This window comes from Lepidochelys kempii, chromosome 1 (genome assembly GCF_965140265.1).
Source record: "Lepidochelys kempii isolate rLepKem1 chromosome 1, rLepKem1.hap2, whole genome shotgun sequence".
In the NCBI taxonomy this organism is placed as follows: Eukaryota; Metazoa; Chordata; order Testudines; family Cheloniidae; genus Lepidochelys; species Lepidochelys kempii.
The window spans coordinates 335242823-335256745 of NC_133256.1; the positions used below are offsets into that span (position 1 = coordinate 335242823).

Genomic DNA, 13923 nt, shown 5'->3' on the forward strand with positions numbered 1-13923 from the left:
TTACTTGTTTTAAAAAGGACTCCGTTCCTGTGAAGTAGCAGCAGAAAATAAAACTGCCGAAAGAAAATGGCATTCTCCCTTCCCTAAAGGCAAAGGGTCTCAAATTACTAGCAAGCCAGTGTGCAAAGGATGGAAGCACTTGGGGCTAAAACCTGCGCCCATTCAGGTCAGTGGAAGTTTTGCCATTAAACTTCAACAGAATCAGGATTTGAAGCATAGAAAGCAAAGAAATGCAGTTTGGGAAGGTGAATACTTACTATTAGCAGCAAGGATGTTAAGCTACCAACAGCTAAGTTGATGATTCTATCCTAGAAGAAGGAAGAAAAGGAGAAAGTAACACACTTGGTTATCTGATTTATCATCCTAACATTTGATTAATGTGTGTATTACAGTAATATGTAGAGGCCCGGGTGCCGTTCTACTATGCACTGTACATACACACAGTGTTTGAGGGTCTCAGCCCCCCAGAAGCTTACAATTTAAGTAGAAAAGACAAGCCAATGTTTTTATATTCCATCCTTCATCTATATGCAGTTCTACTTTGAAATGTAACTACCTCTCACTGGCAGTCTTCCACTGTGTATTGACGTCAGCAAATCTTGCTCTCAATGACAAAAGCAAGCTGCTACTCCTTTCAGCTCCTATAAGCCTGGCAGAACCAACACCATTCTGAATGAGAAAGCTGGAGTCTGTTTCCTGTGCATTAACAGTGGATTTTTAATTTTTTTTAAACCACCACTTTCCTGTGTTACCGGACCCTCACACCTGTATAAACCCACTAAAATAGCGGGATTGCACAGGGCTCTCACACATGCATCATTTAACCTGCAGAAGCTTTATTACTAGCAATGATGGAGGAGAGAACCCAGATTGAGACAGGTCTTAGGTCAAGTTTGTAGGACTCGGGGAGGACCACCTACCATCTTTGTACTTTAAAACCAAGTGAGATCTGTTCCCCAAGTTAGACACCTACATGACTTGGTGGTGATGGGGGACTTCAACTACTCAGACATCTGTTGGGAAAATAACACAGCAGGGCACAGATTATTCAACAAGTTCTTGGAATGTATTGGAGACAATTTTTTATTTCAGAAGGTGGAGACAGCTACTAGGGGAGAGGCTGTTCTATATTTCATTTTGACAAATAGGGAGGAACTGGTTGAGAATTTGAAAGTGGAAGGCAGCTTGGGTGAAAGTGATCATGAAATGGTAGAGTTCATGATTTTACGGCAAAGGTTCTCAAACTGTGATCCGCGGACCCACCAGCGGTCTGCAAGCTCCATTCAGGGGGTCCGCGGATAGTTCCCTCTAAGGTGCACGCCTGGGTGGCCGCACAGGAGAGAATGAAGGGCCACCCATCTAATTAGTGGAGCTGCACAGGCGTGGCTCCACTAATTAGGTGCCTGGGCCCTGGAGAAGAGGCACATGTAAGGTGAGGTGGTGGCCTTGCGGGGAATAGAGGGTAGGTGGGAGGGGGCAGTTGGGTGAGAAGAGGGAGTGGGGGGAATTTGGTACATGCAGGGCTGCGGCGGCCAGAGAAAGGAGGTGACTTTCCCCAGCTCCAGGGCTGCAGCTGCCGGGGAGAGACGGCCCTCCTTCCCAGCCCCAGCTCGGGGGCTGCTGCGGCAGGGGAGAGAGGGCACATCCATTGCATTAGAAAGGTAAGACTAGACTACTGATATTAAAATAGAAGTTGTGTGCTTTTATTTGTAGAACAAAAAAAACATTAATTACTTAGTCTTTTTGTTAATAGCACTTTTATCCAAAGCGCTTTACAACAGTAAAAACAACATTTGGAAAGATCATTAAGTAGTCCGCCAAGACCCTCCGCAATTTTCAAGTGGTCCGCGGAAAAAAAAGTTTGAGAACCACTGTTCTAAGGAATGGTAGGAGGGAGAACAGCAAAAGAAAGACAGTGGATTTCAAGAAGGCAGACTTTAGCAAACTCAGGGAGTTGGTAGATAAGATCTTATGGGAAGCAAGTCTAAAGGGAAAAACAATTGAAGACAGTTGGCAGTTTTTCAGAGAGACATTATTAAGGGCACAAGAGCAAACTACCCCACTGCGCAGGAAAGATAGGAAGTCTGGCAAGAGCCCACCCTGGTTTAGCCAGGAGATCTTCAATGATCTAAAAATCAAGAGAGTCCTACAAAAAGTGGCAACTAGGTCAAATTACAAAGGATGAATATAAACAAACACCACAAGTATGTAGGGACAAAATTAGAAAGGCCAAGGCACCAAACGAGATCAAACTAGCTAAAGACATAAAAGGTAACAAGAAAACATTCTACAAATACATTAGAAGCAAGAGGAAAACCAAGGACAAGGGTAGGCCTCAATGGGGGGGGAGGGGAAAACAATAACAGAAAATGTGGAAATGGCAAAGGTACTTAATGACTTCTTTGTTTCGGTTTTCACCAAGAAGATCGGTGGTGACTGGATGCCTAACATAGAATCATAGAATCATAGAATATCAGGGTTGGAAGGGACCCCAGAAGGTCATCTAGTCCAACCCCCTGCTCGAAGCAGGACCAATTCCCAGTTAAATCATCCCAGCCAGGGCTTTGTCAAGCCTGACCTTAAAAACCTCTAAGGAAGGAGATTCTACCACCTCCCTAGGTAACGCATTCCAGTGTTTCACCACCCTCTTAGTGAAAAAGTTTTTCCTAATATCCAATCTAAACCTCCCCCACTGCAACTTGAGACCATTACTCCTCGTTCTGTCATCTGCTACCATTGAGAACAGTCTAGAGCCATCCTCTTTGGAACCCCCTTTCAGGTAGTTGAAAGCAGCTATCAAATCCCCCCTCATTCTTCTCTTCTGCAGGCTAAACAATCCCAGCTCCCTCAGCCTCTCCTCATAACTCATGTGTTCCAGACCCCTAATCATTTTTGTTGCCCTTCGCTGGACTCTCTCCAATTTATCCACATCCTTCTTGAAGTGTGGGGCCCAAAACTGCACACAGTACTCCAGATGAGGCCTCACCAATGTCGAATAGAGGGGAACGATCACGTCCCTCGATCTGCTCGCTATGCCCCTACTTATACATCCCAAAATGCCATTGGCCTTCTTGGCAACAAGGGCACACTGCTGACTCATATCCAGCTTCTCGTCCACTGTCACCCCTAGGTCCTTTTCTGCAGAACTGCTGCCTAGCCATTCGGTCCCTAGTCTGTAGCTGTGCATTGGGTTCTTCCGTCCTAAGTGCAGGACCCTGCACTTATCCTTATTGAACCTCATCAGATTCCTTTTGGCCCAATCTTCCAATTGGTCTAGGTCCTTCTGTATCCTATCCCTCCCCTCCAGCGTATCTACCACTCCTCCCAGTTTAGTATCATCCGCAAATTTGCTGAGAGTGCAATCCACACCATCCTCCAGATCATTTATGAAGATATTGAATAAAACCGGCCCCAGGACCGACCCTTGGGGCACTCCACTTGATACCGGCTGCCAACTAGACATGGAGCCATTGATCACTACCCGTTGAGCCCGACAATTTAGCCAGCTTTCTACCCACCTTATAGTGCATTCATCCAGCCCATACTTCCTTAACTTGCTGACAAGAATACTATGGGAGACCGTGTCAAAAGCTTTGCTAAAGTCAAGAAACAATACATCCACTGCTTTCCCTTCATCCACAGAACCAGTAATCTCATCATAAAAGGCGATTAGATTAGTCAGGCATGACCTTCCCTTGGTGAATCCATGCTGGCTGTTCCTGATCACTTTCCTCTCATGCAAGTGCTTCAGGATTGATTCTTTGAGGACCTGCTCCATGATTTTTCCAGGGACTGAGGTGAGGCTGACTGGCCTGTAGTTCCCAGGATCTTCCTTCTTCCCTTTTTTAAAGATTGGCACTACATTAGCCTTTTTCCAGTCATCCGGGACTTCCCCGGTTCGCCACGAGTTTTCAAAGATAATGGCCAGTGGCTCTGCAATCACAGCCACCAATTCCTTCAGCACTCTCGGATGCAACTCGTCCGGCCCCATGGACTTGTGCACGTCCAGCTTTTCTAAATAGTCCCTAACCGCCTCTATCTCCACAGAGGGCTGGCCATCTCTTCCGCATTTTGTGATGCCCAGCGCAGCAGTCTGGGAGCTGACCTTGTTAGTGAAAACAGAGGCAAAAAAAGCATTGAGTACATTAGCTTTTTCCACATCCTCTGTCACTAGGTTGCCTCCCTCATTCAGTAAGGGGCCCACACATTCCTTGGCTTTCTTCTTGTTGCCAACATACCTGAAGAAACCCTTCTTGTTACTCTTGACATCTCTGGCTAGCTGCAGCTCCAGGTGCGATTTGGCCCTCCTGATAACATTCCTACATGCCCGAGCAATATTTTTATACTCTTCCCTGGTCATATGTCCAACCTTCCACTTCTTGTAAGCTTCTTTTTTATGTTTAAGATCCGCTAGGATTTCACCATTAAGCCAAGTTGGTCGCCTGCCATATTTACTATTCTTTCGACTCATCGGGATGGTTTGTCCCTGTAACCTCAACAGGGATTCCTTGAAATACAGCCAGCTCTCCTGGACTCCTTTCCCCTTCAAGTTAGTCCCCCAGGGGATCCTGGCCATCCGTTCCCTGAGGGAGTCGAAGTCTGCTTTCCTGAAGTCCAGGGTCCGTATCCTGCTGCTTACCTTTGTTCCCTGCGTCAGGATCCTGAACTCAACCAACTCATGGTCACTGCCTCCCAGATTCCCATCCACTTTTGCTTCCCCCACTAATTCTACCCGGTTTGTGAGCAGCAGGTCAAGAAAAGCACCCCCCCTAGTTGGCTCCTCTAGCACTTGCGCCAGGAAATTGTCCCCTACGCTTTCCAAAAACTTCCTGGATTGTCTATGCACCGCTGTATTGCTCTCCCAGCAGATATCAGGAAAATTAAAGTCACCCATGAGAATCAGGGCATGCGATCTAGTAGCTTCCGTGAGCTGCCGGAAGAAAGCCTCATCCACCTCATCCCCCTGGTCCAGTGGTCTATAGCAGACTCCCACCACTACATCACTCTTGTTGCACACACTTCTAAACTTAATCCAGAGACACTCAGGTTTTTCTGCAGTTTCGTACCGGAGCTCTGAGCAGTCATACTGCTCCCTTACATACAGTGCTACTCCCCCACCTTTTCTGCCCTGCCTGTCCTTCCTGAACAGTTTATAACCATCCATGACAGTACTCCAGTCATATGAGTTATCCCACCAAGTCTCTGTTATTCCGATCACGTCATAGTTCCTTGACATCACCAGGACCTCCAGTTCTCCCTGCTTGTTTCCAAGGCTTTGTGCATTTGTATATAAGCACTTGAGATAACCTGTTGATCGCCCCTCATTGCCAGTATGAGGCAGGAGCCCTCCCCTCACAGACATTCCTGCCTGTGCTTCCTCCCGGTATCCCGCTTTCCCACTTACCTCAGGGCTTTGGTCTCCTTCCCCCGGTGAACCTAGTTTAAAGCCCTCCTCACTAGGTTAGCCAGCCTGCTGGCAAAGATGCTCTTCCCTCTCTTCGTAAGATGGAGCCCGTCTCTACCCAGCACTCCTCCTTCATGGAACACCATCCCATGGTCAAAGAAACCAAAGCCTTCTCTCCGACACCATCTGCGTAGCCATTCGTTGACTTCCACGATTCGACGCTCCCTACCTAGGCCTTTTCCTTCCACGGGGAGGATGGACGAGAACACCACTTGCGCCTCCAACTCCTTTATTCTTCTTCCTAGAGCCACATAGTCCGCAGTGATCCGCTCAAGGTCATTCTTGGCAGTATCATTGGTGCCCACGTGGAGAAGCAGGAAGGGGTAGCGATCCGAGGGCTTGATGAGTCTCGGCAGTCTCTCCGTCACATCACGAATCTTAGCCCCTGGCAAGCAGCAGACTTCTCGGTTTTCCCGGTCAGGGAAACATAGTGAATGCCAGTGAAAATGAAGTAGGATCAGAGGCTAAAATAGGGAAAGAACAAGTTAAAAATTACTTAGACAAGTTAGATGTCTTTAAGTCACCAGGGCCTGGTGAAATGCATCCTAGAATATTCAAGGAGCTGACTGAGGAAATATCTGAGCCATTAGGGATTATCTTTGAAAAGTCATGGAAAACAGGAGAGATTTCAGAAGACTGGAAAAGGGCAAATATAGTGCCAATCTATAGAAAGGGAAATAAGAACAACCCAGGGAATTACAGACCAGTCATCTTAACGTCTCTACCCGGAAAGATAATGGAGCAAATAATTAGGCAATCAATTTGCAAACATCTAGAAGATAATAAGGTGATAAGTAACAGTCAGCATGGATTTGTAAAGAACAAATCATGTCAAACCAACCTGAGAGCTTTCTCTGACAGGGTAACAAGCCTTGTGAATGGGGGGGAAGCGGTAGACATGGTATATCGTGACTTTAGTAAAGCTTTTGATACTGTCTCCCATGACTGTCTCAAACTAAGGAAATGCAACCTAGATAGAGCTACTATAAGGTGGCTGCAAAACTGGTTGGAAAACCGCTCCCAGTGAGTAGTTATGAGTCATGCTGGAAGGGCATAATGAGTGGGTTTCCGCAGGGATCAATTCAGGGTCCGGTTCTGTTCAATATCTTCATAAATGATTCAAATAATAGCATACATAGTACACTTATAAAGTTTGTGGACGATAGCTAGCTGGGAAGGGTTGCAAGTGCTTTGGAGAATAGGATTAAAATGATCTGGACAAATTGGAGAAATGGTCCGAAGTAAATAGGATGAAATTCAATAAGAACAAATGAAAAGTACTCCATTTAGGAAGGAATGATCAGTTGCACACATACAAAATTGGAAATTACTATCTAGGAAGTGCTGCGGAAAGGGATCTGGGGGTCATAGTGGACCACAAGCTAAATATGAGTCAACAGTGTAACATTTGCAAAAAAAAAAAAAGTGAACATCATTCTGGGATGTATTAGCAGGAGTGTTGTAAGCAAGACAATGAGAAGTAATTCTTCCACTCTATTCCACTCTGATTAGGCCTCAGCTGGAGTATTGTGTCCAGTTCTGCAAGCCACATTTCAGGAAAGATGTGGATAAATTGGAGAAAGTCCAGAGAAGAGCAACAAAAATTATTAAAGGTCTAGAAAACATGACCTATGAGGGAAGACTGAAAAAATTGGGTTTGTTTAGTCTGGAAAAGAGATGACAGAGGGGACATGACAACAATTTTCAAGTACATAAAAGGTTGTTACAAGGAGGAGGCAGAAGAATTGTTCTTCTTAACTCTGAGGACAGGACAAGAAGCAATGGGCTTAAATTGCAGCAAGGGAGGTATAGGATGGACATTAGGAAAAAATGTCCTAACTGTCAGGGTGGCTAAGCACTGGAATAAATTGCCTAGGGAGGTTGTAGAATCTCCATCATTGGAGATTTTTAAGAGCAGGTTGGAAAAACACCTGTCAGGAATGGACTACATAATACTTAGTCCTGCCATGAGTGCAGGGGACTTTTGATGTCCTGTTGAGGTCCCTTCCAGTCCTATGATTCTATGAGAGACACATCAGATTAGATTAACACTTCAAAATGGGGGGAGGGGGGGAGACAACATACAGAACTGCACTATGCAAATCATTAACAGGATAAATGTTTAATCTAAAGAGTTCCATAGAGGAACAGGAGGTTTGTTTGTTTTTAAATCTGCCAGGACCTGCATCAGCTGATTCTAGAACTCAAAGCAGCACAGGAGGACAGCTCCCTGTAGTTTAAGAGGTTACAGCTCCCTTCTCTGCTGTCAGCAACATTTGAAAGGTCATTGAAACTCTGCCCTGGTCAACACTAGGAGTTGAGGTAGAATTTACCAGCAATAAATCGATTTAACCCTGCACCCGTCCACACAACGAAGCCCTTTTTTTCGACTTAAAGAGCTCTTAAAATCGATTTCCTTACTCCACTCCCGACAAGGGGATTAGAGCTGAAATCGGCCTTGCCAGGTCAAATTTGGGGTACTGTGGACGCAATTAGACGGTAAAGGCCTCTGGGAGCTATCCCAGAGTGCTCCACTGTGACCACTCTGGACAGCGCTCTCAACTCAGATGCACTGGCCAGGTAGACAGGAAAAGGCCTGTGAACTTTTGAATTTCAATTTCCTCTTTGGCCAGCATGGCAAGCTGCAGGTGAGTGCAGAGCTCATCAGCAGAGGTGACCATGATGGAGTCCCAGAATCGCAAAAGAGCTCCAGCATGGGCTGAACGGGAGGTACAGGATCTGATCGCTGTATGGGGAGAGGAATCCGTGCTATCAGAACTCCGTTCCAGTTCTCGAAATGCCAAAACATTTGTCAAAATCTCCCAGGGCATGAAGGACAGAGGCCATAACAGCGACCCGAAGCAGTGCCACGTGAAACTTAAGGAGCTGAGGCAAGTCTACCAGAAAACCAGAGAGGCGAACGGCCGCTCCGAGTCAGAGCGCCAAACATGCCGCTTCTATGATGAGCTGCATGCCATTTTAGGGGGTTCAGCCACCACTACCCCAGCCGTGTTGTTTGACTCCTTCAATGGAGATGGAGGCAATACGGAAGCAGGTTTTGGGGACGAGGAAGATGATGATGATGATGAGGTTGTAGATAGCTCACAGCAAGCAAGCAGAGAAACCAGTTTTCCCGACAGCCAGGAACTGTTTCTCACCCTGGACCTGGAGGCAGTACCCTCCGAACCCACCCAAGGCTGCCTCCTGGACCCGCCAGGTGGAGAAGGGACCTCTGGTGAGTGTACCTTTTAAGATAATATACATGGTTTAAAAGCAAGCATGTTTAATCATTAATTTGCCCTGGCATTTGCTGCTCTCCTGGATGTACTCCCAAAGCCTTTGCAAAAGGTTTCTGGGGAGGGCAGCCTTATTCCGTCCACCATGGTAGGACACTTTACCACTCCAGGCCAGTAGTACATACTCGGGAATCATTGTAGAACAAAGCTTTGCAGTGTATGTTTGCTAGAACATCCATTCTTTATCTCTCGGTGTTTTCTTCAGAAAAGTGATATTCATGGTCACCTGGTTGAAATAGGGTGCTTTTCTTAAGGGACATTCAGAGGTGCCCGTTCCTGCTGGGCTGTTTGCCTGTGGCTGAACAGAAATGTTCCCTGCTGTTAGCCACGGGGAGGGGTTAGCCACGTGGTGTGGGGGGAGGTAAAATGCGACCTTGGAACGAAAGCACATGTGCTATGTATGTAATGTTAACAGCAAGGTTTACCATGAAAGAGTGTACACATCGTTCTATAAAATGTGCCTTTTTAAATACCACTGTCCCTTTTTTTTTCCTCCACCAGCTGCATGTGTTTCAAGGATCACAGGATCTTCTCCTTCCCAGAGGCTAGTGAAGATTAGAAGGCGAAAAAAATGCACTCACGATTAAATGTTCTCTGAGCTCATGCTGTCCTCCCACACTGACAGAGCACAGACGAATGCGGGGAGGCAGACAATGTCAGAGTGCAGGAAAGCACAAAATGATCAGGAGGGGAGGTGGTGGGCTGAGGAGAGGCCTGAAGCTGAAAGGTGGCAGCAGCGTGATGAGAGGAGGCAGGATTCAATTCTGAGGCTGCTAGAGGATCAAACTAATATGCTCCAGCGTATGGTTGAGCTGCAGGAAAGGCAGCTGGAACACAGACCGCCGCTACAGCCCCTGTGTAACCAACTGCCCTCCTCCCCAAGTTCCATAGCCTCCTCACCCAGACGCCCAAGAATGCGGTGGGGGGGCCTCCAGCCACCCAGCCACTCCACCCCAGAGGATTGCCCAAGCAACAGAATGCTGGCATTCAATAAGTTTTAAAGTGCTGTGTGGCCTTGTCCTTCCCTCCTCCACCACCACCCCTCCCGGTGCTTCTCTCCTCCACCACCCTTCCCAGACTACCTTGGCAGTTATCCCCCTGTTTGTGTGACGAATTAATAAAGAATGCATGAATGTGAAGCAACAAAGACTTTATTGCCTCTGCAAGCGGTGATCGAAGGGAGGAGGGGAGGGTGGTTAGCTTACAGGGAAATAGAGTGAACCAAGGGGTGGGGGGTTTCATCAAGGAGAAACAAAAACAGAACTTTCACACCGTAGCCTAGCCAGTCATGAAACTGGTTTTCAAAGCTTCTCTGATGCACACCGCGCCCTCCTGTACTCTAACCGCCCTGGTGTCTGGCTGCACGTAACCAGCAGCCAGGCAATTTGCCTCAACCTCCCACCCTGCCATAAATGTCTTTCCCCCTTACTCTCACAGATATTGTGGAGCGTACAGCAAGCAGTACCAACATACCTCTGAACAACATACTAATCCACAGAGACCTCCCTACCAACACTACAAAAAGAAGGATTCTAGGTGGACTCCTCCTGAAGGTCGAAACAGCAGACTGGACTTCTACATAGAGTGCTTCTGCTGACGTGCACGGGCTGAAATTGTGGAAAAGCAGCATCACTTGCCCCATAACCTCAGCCGTGCAGAACACAATGCCATCCACAGCCTCAGAAACAACTCTGACATCATAATCAAAAAGGCTGACAAAGGAGGTGCTGTTGTCATCAAGAATAGGTCGGAATATGAACAAGAGGCTGCTCGGCAGCTCTCCAACACCACTTTCTACAAGCCATTACCCTCTGATCCCACTGAGAGTTACCAAAAGAAACTACAGCATTTGCTCAAGAAACTCCCTGAGAAAGCACAAGATCAAATCCGCACAGACACACCCCTGGAACCCCGACCTGGGATATTCTATCTACTACCCAAGATTCATAAACCTGGAAATCCTGGGCGCCCCATCATCTCAGGCATTGGCACGCTGACAGCAGGATTGTCTGGCTATGTAGACTCCCTCCTCAGGCCCTACGCTACCAGCACTCCCAGCTACCTTCGAGACACCACTGACTTCCTGAGGAAACTACAATCCATTGGTGATCTTCCTGATAACATCATCCTGGCCACTATGGATGTAGAAGCCCTCTACACCAACATTCCACACAAAGATGGACTACAAGCCGTCAAGAACACTATCCCCGATAATGTCACGGCTAACCTGGTGGCTGAACTTTGTGACTTTGTCCTTACCCATAACTATTTCACATTTGGGGACAATGTATACCTTCAGATCAGCGGCACTGCTATGGTACCTGCATGGCCCCACAGTATGCCAACATTTTTATGGCTGACTTAGAACAACGCTTCCTCAGCTCTCATCCCCTAACGTCCCTACTCTACTTGCGCTATATTGATGACATCTTCATCATCTGGACCCATGGAAAAGAAGCCCTTGAGGAATTCCACCATGATTTCAACAATTTCCATCCCACCATCAACCTCAGCCTGGTCCAGTCCACACAAGAGATCCACTTCCTGGACACTACAGTGCTAATAAACAATGGTCACATAAACACCACCCTATACCGGAAACCTACTGGCCGCTATTCCTACCTACATGCCTCCAGCTTTCACCCTGACCACACCACACGATCCATCGTCTACAGCCAAGCTCTGCGATACAATCGCTTTTGCTCCAACCCCTCAGACAGAGACAAACACCTACAAGATCTCTATCAAGCATTCTTACAACTACAATACCCACCTGTGGAAGTGAAGAAACAGATTGATAGAGCCAGAAGAGTTCCCAGAAGTCACCTACTACAGGACAGGCCTAACAAAGAAAATAACAGAACGCCACTAGCCATCACCTTCAGCCCCCAACTAAAACCCCTCCAATGCATTATTAAGGATCTACAACCTATCCTGAAGGATGACCCAACACTCTCACAAATCTTGGGAGACAGGCCAGTCCTTGCCTACAGACAGTCCCCCAACGTGAAGCAAATACTCACCAGCAACCACATACCACACAACAGAACCACTAACCCAGGAACCTATCCTTGCAACAAAGCCCATTGCCAACTGTGCCCACATATCTATTCAGGGGACACCATCACAGGGCCTAATAACATCAGCCACACTCTCAGAGGCTCGTTCACCTGCACATCCACCAATGTGATATATGCCATCATGTGCCAGCAATGCCCCTCTGCCATGTACATTGGTCAAACTGGACAGTCTCTACGTAAAAGAATAAATGGACGCAAATCAGATGTCAAGAATTATAACATTCATAAACCAGTCGGAGAACACTTCAATCTCTCTGGTCATGCGATTACAGACATGAAAGCTGCTATATTACAACAAAAAATCTTCAAATCCAGACTCCAGCGAGAAACTGTTGAATTGGAATTCATTTGCAAATTGGATACAATTAACTTAGGCTTGAATAGAGACTGGGAGTGGCTAAGTCATTATGCAAGGTAACCTATTTCCCCTTGTTTTTTCCTACCCCCCCCAGATGTTCTTGTTAAACCCTGGATTTGTGCTGGAAATGGCCCACCTTGATTATCATACACATTGTAAGAAGAGTGGTCACTTTAGATAAGCTATTACCAGCAGGAGAGTGGGGTGGGAGGAGGTATTTTTTCATGCTTTGTGTGTATATAAAATGATCTTCTACACTTTCCACAGTATGCATCCGAAGAAGTGAGCTGTAGCTCATGAAAGCTTATACTCAAATAAATTGGTTAGTCTCTAAGGTGCCACAAGTACTCCTTTTCTTAATGGGAATATTGGTTTTGCTGAGGTCTAACCGAGTCAGTAAACTGCGCCAGCGCGCTTTTAAACGTCCAAATGCACATTCTACCACCATTCTGCACTTGCTCAGCCTGTAGTTGAACAGCTCCTGACTACTGTCCAGGCTGCCTGTGTACAGCTTCATGAGCCATGGCATTAAGGGGTAGGCTGGGTCCCCAAGGATAACTATAGGCATTTCAACATCCCCAACAGTTATTTTCTGGTCTGGGAATAAAGTCCCTTCCTGCAGCTTTTGAAACAGACCAGAGTTCCTGAAGATGCGAGCGTCATGTACCTTTCCCGGCCATCCCACGTTGATGTTGGTGAAACGTCCCTTGTGATCCACCAGAGCTTGCAGCACTATTGAGAAGTACCCCTTGCGGTTTATGTACTTGCCGGCTTGGTGCTCCGGTGCCAAGATAGGGATATGGGTTCCGTCTATGGCCCCACCACAGTTAGGGAATCCCATTGCAGCAAAGCCATCCACTATGACCTGCACATTTCCCAGGGTCACTACCCTAGATATCAGCAGATCTTTGATTGCGTTGGCTACTTGCATCACAGCAGCCCCCACAGTAGATTTGCCCACTCCAAATTGATTCCCGACTGACCGGTAGCTGTCTGGCGTTGCACGCTTCCACAGGGCTATTACCACTCGCTTCTCAACTGTGAGAGCTGCTCTCATCTTGGTATTCATGCGCTTCAGAGCAGGGGAAAGCAAGTCAAAGTTCCGTGAAAGTGCCATTACGCATGTGAAAGTTTTGCAGCCACTGGGAATCGTCCCAGACCTGCAACACTATGCGGTCCCACCAGTTTGTACTTGTTTCCCAGGCCCAGGATCGGCCTTCCACCACATGAACCTGCCCCATTAGCACCATGATGCCCACATTGCCAGGGCCCGTGCTTTGAGAGAAGTCTGTGTCCATGTCCTCATCACTCTCGTCACCGCGCTGACGTTGCCTACTCGCCCGGATTCACTTTGCCAGGTTCTGGTTCTGCATATACTGCTGGATAATGCGCGTGGTGTTTAATGTGCTCCTAATTGCCAAAGTGATCTGAGCTAGCTCCATGCTTGCCGTGGTATGGCGTCTGCACAGAAAAAAGTCATCGAACGATTGTCTGCCGTTGCTCTGACAGAGGGAGGGGTGACTGACGACATGGCTTACAGGGTTGGCTTACAGGGAATTAAAATCAACAAAGGGGGTGGTTTCTCCTCATCAAGGAGAAACAAAAACAACTGTCACACAGAATGGCCCCCTCAAGGATTGAACTCAAAACCCTGGGTTTAGCAGGCCAATGCTCAACCCACTGAGCTATCGCTCCCTCTGGTATTTTAGGCAAGACTGAATCTCC

The 13923-nt window shown here is 47.1% G+C and overlaps 1 protein-coding gene across 1 annotated transcript in view; it reads right to left on the reverse strand.

The window, feature by feature from the left end:
• TMEM243 (transmembrane protein 243) overlaps positions 1-13923 on the reverse strand; it is a 32619-nt gene that overhangs the window by 3641 nt on the left and 15055 nt on the right. The window contains exon 3 of the mRNA XM_073328684.1: positions 258-308. Coding sequence (XP_073184785.1) covers positions 258-308 — 51 coding nt within the window. The remainder of the gene's footprint in view (positions 1-257; positions 309-13923) is intronic.